The following is a 7500-nucleotide window of genomic DNA, read 5'->3' as shown; positions in this document are numbered from 1 at the left end:
CCCGTACTCTGCACATCTGGACCAATTTACATTAAACTTTTTTAGGCGCCAAATATTTTCGTAATACAAGTTTAGGCTTCAAAGCATCTGGTGAGTTTATGGACAATGAACCCATAAACTACTGGTTGGCGAGTGTGTGTGTGTGTTAGTGTGAGATGGAGCACTAATGATCTTTCAGTGACCTGCTGATTGTAATGTCCAGTGGAGGTTTTTGGTTTTTTGGTAAACTTCAGTTTTATGATTCTACTTTGCGGCATTGGGAATTTAAGACGTGTGTGTGTGTGTGTGTGTGTGTGTGTGTGTGTGTGTGTGTGTGTGTGTGTGTGTTTATGCAGGTTTTCCTCAGGGTATTTTGTATTTTGAAATACATTTTTCAGGCCTTTAAATAGTCGTAAATTCTCTGTTTTAGGTCTTTAATAATTTTCAACAGGTCTTAATTTCTTCATCATCGAATGCTCATTGAAATGCTCCTGCAGCACTTTAGAATGTTTTTTTTTTTCTTTTTTCACCGTGGTGTTTCAGTTCATCCAGAGATCGGGGATTCTTGGCTCTGGACAAACCCTCCTTGCTCTCCGTGCCCTGTGTTATTCCCCCGACACGCAGCACTCCGTCGTTATTGCGGAAAATTGCAGTGCGTTCAGGAAGGATGGCTTCTCGGCGAGGCCAGTTGCACTCTCCAGATAAGGGCTGGAGTGGTCCTCGAGCATTTTCAGTGCGATCGCACTTCCTGTTCTTCGCTTTTCCTGCATCGCCACGATGAAAAACTGATTGCAGATACTTCAGAAGTCGTCTTACAGGATGTCTCAATGTCTTGCACCGATCAATTAGCTCTACTATATTATACTCTATTATACTTACAGATGTATTCTACAATATAAGGCAGAAAAAAAGATAAATAATTTGGCTGTGTCAGGATCGAATTTTCTGGAATAGGGTGCTATTACTTTCAGTCTCTGGTGGGGGGAAGCTTGTGAGAATTCTTTGTCATATAGTAGGGAATATTTAAGCCCCACCCCTGGGTCCTAGCAACCTTATATAGGATAGTCGGGGTGTGTTGTGATTTGGGACACAGCTACGTTTTTCTTCTCTTCCCCGCGGCGCTGTTCTGTATTCTGTCTGGACGTACAAGCAGGAAGTGAAAGGAGCGTTTGGATTAGATTTAGGGAGAAGTGAGATCAGATCAGATGTGTGTGTGTGAACACAGTACACACTGTTTACACACCCTTACTCTGAAAGCCACGCCTGTAGAACGACTCTATTAAGGTGTGCATCGTGTCCTGACGGTCCCCCGATTCATCACAGTCCTCGTGTCAGGTTCACTCCGGTTTACCAGACTGTTTGTCTTCGCAGACGTCCGTTTTTGTACGGTATACGAGCACGAGCACAAAAAGTCCATCCGGTTCTTACACAAGCCTCTTTGTAATTTCACTGGGAATCGTACAACACATTCACGTCTGTCTGTCTCTCTGTGAAAGTGCCTGCTTGAGCATCTGTCTGTTTCTCTGTGAGTGTGTCTTTATGCAAGTACATGGCTGGCTGTGTACTGTATGCTATGTTGGTCTCTCTCTGTCTGTGAGAGTGTCTCTCTCTCTCTGAGAATGGCTGTCTCTCTCTGAGAATGGCTGTCTCTCTCTGAGTGTCCGTGTCTCTCTACGCAAGAGATTTTGTCTGTGTGTCTCTGTGAGAGTGTCTATGCAAGTATGAGGCTGTCTGTCTGTCTGCATTTGTTTCTGTATGTGTTTGTCTCTTAGAGAGTGTCTCTGTGTCTTTGTCTGTGTGTCCGTCTGTGTGTCCGTCTGTATGCAAGTACATGTGTCTGTATTTATATCTGTCTGTGTGTCTGTAATATTGCTATAAATAATTTACTTTTATTTCACTTCGGGCTGAAACAATTCCTCGAGTAATTCCATTACAAAAATGCTTAGTTTAGTCCATTTAAATAAACACGGAGCACTGTGTTTCCCACGGACCGTTATTACTGTCTCCCCACCCGCTAAACTCTCGAGCAATCTGAACAGGGAACACAGAAGACGCTGCAGAATGAAAAATGGCGGAATGGGAAGAAAACGGCTTCAGATTCAGACACAAGAAGGTTGACATTTTTACTGCGGTGTTCGAACTCTGTGGCTTTGGGTGTTTTCAGATAAACTTTATCACTGTTGATGTTAGTTGGAAGTGTAAGCGCTTGTAGGCCACGTTCATGTTTCTCTCTCTTTTAGCCCAAAACCCGAAAGAGCCGTTGTTTCCGCAATGTATCCTCTGTGCATATCGTCGGTTAATATCGTATGTTAATATCATATGTTAATATCGTATGTTAATGCCGAACGGGGTTAATATCGGCACCGCCGGCATTTAGTGCAGGTCTGGTAAGGAACCGCGGTCCGAGTGGAGGCGGAGTCATATCGCTCGTTATCGTCTTGTGCTGCTGGGAAACGCTGCTTATTTATTTTCTCGTTTCGTTGTTTCCTGTCTCCCGGCTTGCTCCGGTCTGTCTCTGGCAGAGCGACTGATGCAGCTGTGATGGCTCAGCAACCTAAAATACTCACCGGAAACTCCCTCCATCCCTGGGATCGGCTTACACACGCGCTTTCTTAAGTACATTCGATGTAGATTCAACCCTTTCCTTTTGGCCTCTGTGGCACTAGAGGCATTTTTGTGTGTGTGTGTGTGTGTGTGTGTGTGTGTGTGTGTGTGTGTGTGTTGCTCTTCAAAATATTTTACCTGCGATTTTCGCAAAAAGTCCAACAAGAGCAGATCACACAATTGGGCTTTATACCCTAAAATGGCAATGAGACTCGTTCTACCACTCCACCTGTCCCTCTTTCTCTCTCTGTGTCCCCCTCTCTATTTCTACATCTACTATTTCTACATCTGCCCCCACCCCCTTTTAAGAATATGGCCGTAAGCCCCTTTGTGTGTGTGTGTGTGTGTGTGTGTGTGTAAGGGTGATTAGTATTGTGTAAGAGTGACTCATTTTTTGGATGACTGATATGTATATCATGTAATAAAGCCGGTCCCACCCAGCCTGCAGCTGCACCAGTGTGTGATGGCTTTTTCACTTCTCTGCATTTCTTTCTGTCTCTCTCTCTCTCTCTCCCTCCATCTTTTTCTTTTTTTTGGGTCTGTCTCTCCATTTCTCTCTCTCCCTCTATTTTTTCTTCACCATTTCTGTCTCTTTTGTTTTTTCCCCCTCTGTTCTCTTTCTCCATTTCTCTGTCTGTCTCACTGTTTTTTGTTCTCTCTCTGGTTCTGTCTCTCTCCCCCTCTCTATCTGTCTTTCCTCTTTTCTCTGGCTCTCTTTTTCCGGTTCTTGGTCTCTCAGTCTGGGATTTATTTGCTTTTTTTCTCTCTTTCTTTTTACACTTTGAGATGTAAAGCGTGCGTGTGTGTGTGTGTGTTTTTTATTATTTTTGAGTGAAAATTGGGCCACATTAAAGGGGGCTTCTGAGTGTGTTCCCAACACACACACACACACACGCTAGACATGTGACATGTCGTTTTTGCTCTGACTTTTCCTGCTCAATTTTTTTTCCCCGTGATCTTCTGTTTTATGTCCAGTCGCTTTGAAAGTAATGTCTCTGTCTGTCCATCAGACGAAAAAGGTGGAGTTTTAAGATCTACTCCCACGAAACCTGCTGCGCACTCAGACACCAGCTCTATTCTTCTCTGAAGGATTCTGGTTGAGGAGGTCTGTTTTAGGACGCTGTAGTGGAGGTTTTCACTCTAAGCTTCAGACCCACCTTGTCTTCATGGTGCTGGAACAGCGTTCTGGTCCACTGGTTCCAGTGAGGGACATTTTAGTGCTACACTCAATCATCTCGTTCTACTGTAGAGGAGTGTGTGTGATGGAGTGATGTGCTCCGTGTGAGACGCGGTAAACGAGTGGATTTTGCTGAATTCGGCTGCACAATGCTCCTTGATTCTTTCCCTGTCTGCTTCTCTACGTCTCTTTTTCTTTCACTTCCTTTTTTTCTTTGCCTTTCTCTTTCTTTTTCTCTACTTCAGTTTCCCTCCATCAATCACTGTTTCTCCGTGTCTATTCAATCATTGTTTGTCTCTCTCAGTTAATCACCCAACTCTCTCTCTCTCTCTTTCTCTTTCTCTTTCTCTCTCTCTCTCTCTCTCTCTCTCTCTCTCTCTCTCTCTCTCTCTCTCTCTCAGTTCATCACCCGACTCTCTTTCTCATCCCATCTCACCTTTGGTCTTTTGTTTCTTTTTTACTGTGCACTCTTTATTTTTATATATATATATAATTTTTTTGATAGATAGATAGATAGATCTTTCTGAATGATGTCACTGTGAGCTACAGCAGTGTGTGTGTGTGTGTGCTGTTAAACCCCCAGCAGAAGGACAGATTGAGATGCTTGTGTTGAAGCTGATGCCAGTGAGTGCCAGTCTGTGCCACACACAGTTTCCATACTGCCCCGTCAGCAGGGGAAACACACACACACACACACACACACACACACACACACACACACACACACACACACACACACACACACACGGCATTCAATCCATCCATATTTAGATTCTATCTGGATTTTGTTTGTCCTGAGCTGAAAGCGAGGGGCAGCCATGTTGACCATCACAGTATTTGTATTTGTGGTATTTCCTTCCACGTTTCTATCGTATCACTCTGGTTTTCTCAGTCACGTGCCAAATGATCCTCGTCTCGGGGAAAACCAAGTTGTAACACGTCTTTCCTTCACTTCCTTCCTCCTCAGTTGATGATTTTTCTCCTAGAAAGGTGTGTGAAGTCTGGAACGGCCTGACCGCTTTAAGTAAACTGGAATTGACATTTCCAGAAGGATTTTTGTGAGCGACGCCAACAGTGTCCCCGGAAGGGATCCGGCAGTTCTCCATCACGTGTCGAGCGTTTCGAGACGTCACACCAAGGTTTCCTGTATTTTATTGAATTTATTTAATAGGCTGGGTCAATGTCAGGTGACGCAAATGTGTTTTCCGGTTCAATCACCTCTTTTCCCCGTTCTGACTGTTTTTTCACGTCAACGTTTCTGAGGATTTACAAAGACGTGGTTTATTTTATTTATTTATTTTATTTTGAATATGCCGCGTCCACGTCACCGCACATGAGCTCCGTAAAAGCTGTTGTAAGTATTACTCTGGGTCGTGTAACTGTGCTTATGGCTAACATCCCGCTCTTCCTTTTTCTTCCCAGGAATCGATTTTAAGATCAAAACAGTTGAGCTGCAAGGAAAGAAGATAAAGCTACAGATATGGTGAGTGAGTGAGTGAGTGAGTGAGTGAGTGAGTGAGTGAGTGAGTGAGTGAGTGAGTGAGTGAGTGAGTGAGTGAGTGAGTGAGTGAGTGAGTGAGTGAGTGAGTGAGTGAGTGAGTGAGTGAGTGAGTGTGTGTGTGTGTGTGTGTGTGTGTGTGTGTGTGTGTGTGTGTGTGAAGACAAGGGACTGCATCTCAAATCGTGTGTTTGTGTTCTTTCTAGCTGATGATTAGGAAGGAATACAGGAATTACAGTGCAGTAAAACACTGGAGATGCTGCACTCAATAAACAGGCTCTTAAATTCTAAAATCTCCCTTGCTCGCTCTCTCTCTCCCGTTTTCTCTCTGCGGATTTTTTATTTATCATCATTATTTAAGATTCTTTGTGTCTTCGTGGTTCTCCCTCCTTTTGTCTCTTTGGTTCTTTCTCTTGGCTCTTTCTTTCTTTCTTTCTTTCTTGTTTCTCTCACTTTTTCTGTCTTCTTATGGTTCTCACCCTGGTTTTCTCTCTCTCTCTTTCTGTGTCTTTTTATGGTTCTTTTTTTTCTGCCGCTTTCTCTCTTTGGTTCTCTCTTGCTCTCTTCCTTTTTTTTCCTTCTGTCCCTTTCTCTGTTTCTTTAAGGTTCTCACTCTTGATCTCTTTTGCTCTCTTTGTCTCGGTCTGTTTGTTTCTCTCTGTTGGTCCAACACAGATAATGGACTGTACTCTCTCAACTCGTGAGATTTAGAGACCAGTCCTGTCCCATTGAGGTCTTATTTTTAGTCTTTTTTTGGTTACCATGGTTTCCAGGGCAGTTAGCTACAGGTGACATTGATAGAAAAAGGGAAATGTAAAATTATCGGAAGATCAACAGGTCAAAAGTCGTTACTCGGCAACAGTGTGTCGGAACTGAGAACCAGTAGAGATATGAAAAAGAAATTGTCATTTTAGTCACATTGGCAGGAAATGGATCAGATCTGGCAGTGCAGATGAATGTCACTGCTGCCTTTTGGCCAAAAAAGACTGTCTAGTGTCACTTTAAAACTGTAAGTGACCCAGGAGTCTGTAGATCGTCATAAATGCTAATTGCATAATCGATAGTATGATGTGTGTGTGTGTGTTTAGGGACACAGCAGGCCAGGAGCGGTTCCACACCATCACCACCTCCTACTACAGAGGAGCCATGGGCATCATGCTCGTCTACGACATAAGCAACGCCAAGAGCTTCGAGAACATCAGCAAGTGGCTCCGAAACATCGACGAGGTATGTCTCGAACGAACGCTTCACACGCTTCAGACAGCCACGTAAAGCTCTATTTATAGCGAGGTGACAATCTGCGCCGAAATCTTGGTTCCCCCCCTCCCCCACCCCCCTCTTGAAGGACGGTTTCAGCAAATACCAGCAGCACCAGCTAAACGCAGCAAATTTCTTCGAGCATGTTCTGTATGAATCGTCCTGGAAATGTAGCCGTTATTTACCCTGCGAGTGGTCCGAGCGCCGGCCGGGTGGGATTTGGGTTCAGGTTACAGGGATATTTTTAAACAGGGACTCTTCTTCGATTACACTCCATTATGATTTGGGGCAGTGATACTCTGGGCAGGAACTGCACTCCTGTTCAACCATCTTCAACAGACTAGGGTCAGACAAGAACCGTGCTCTGATTGGCTGTCGTGGCCTTTTAGAAGGGATTTACATACCGCTTTGTTGTCTTGAGCGTGTTATGTTTATTTCCTGTACATCAAACTAAAACTGGTTTTACTTTAAAAACGAACGCAGCATCCTGGTGAGAAACTAAAAACACCCAGGCACATTTTATTCACTGTCGGAGCTCGCTTGTTTTTCCTCACACGTTTTTTTGCGTTTGTGTTTCAGCATGCCAATGAGGATGTGGAGCGAATGCTGCTAGGCAACAAGTGTGATATGGAGGACAAGCGGATCGTACCAAAGGCCAAGGGAGAACAGGTGAGCTGCCCGAGCTAAGCTCCTTCCTCTGCAAGGCTTTAATTCCCTTAGTTTTATTTATTTATTTGTATATATTTTTTATATTTTTTGGACATCGCAGAAATTTCTCATCTTAATTTGACCCAAGTACAACTAGATCTCCTGCCTCACCTGGTACATTCATAATGTTTCATAGACAGAAACTCTCAGCTGTACAGAAGAACACGGCAGTGCTGATCCCAGACACACCAGCTAGCGTTCTACTTAAAAAACTAACAAACAAACCAAAAAAAAAACATTTATGTAATAAAAACTGACTGTGGGAGGTAAAACCTGC

General features: G+C 43.8%; 2 protein-coding genes across 2 annotated transcripts in view; one reads left to right on the top strand and one right to left on the bottom strand.

Moving 5' to 3' along the window:
- Positions 1–7500, bottom strand: part of LOC310722600 (uncharacterized protein) — a 1041764-nt gene that overhangs the window by 556782 nt on the left and 477482 nt on the right. The gene's annotated exons all lie outside the window — the stretch shown is intronic.
- Positions 1–7500, top strand: part of rab10 (RAB10, member RAS oncogene family) — a 20132-nt gene that overhangs the window by 8408 nt on the left and 4224 nt on the right. Inside the window, exons 2-4 of the mRNA XM_083535182.1 lie at positions 5183–5243; positions 6347–6485; positions 7095–7184. Coding sequence (XP_083391308.1) covers positions 5183–5243; positions 6347–6485; positions 7095–7184 — 290 coding nt within the window. The remainder of the gene's footprint in view (positions 1–5182; positions 5244–6346; positions 6486–7094; positions 7185–7500) is intronic.

This window comes from Silurus aristotelis (assembly GCF_946808225.1).
Source record: "Silurus aristotelis genome assembly, chromosome: 29".
In the NCBI taxonomy this organism is placed as follows: domain Eukaryota; kingdom Metazoa; phylum Chordata; class Actinopteri; order Siluriformes; family Siluridae; genus Silurus; species Silurus aristotelis.
The sequence above is the reverse complement of the archived record's forward strand: the minus strand, read 5'-3'. Positions and strand labels throughout refer to the sequence as shown.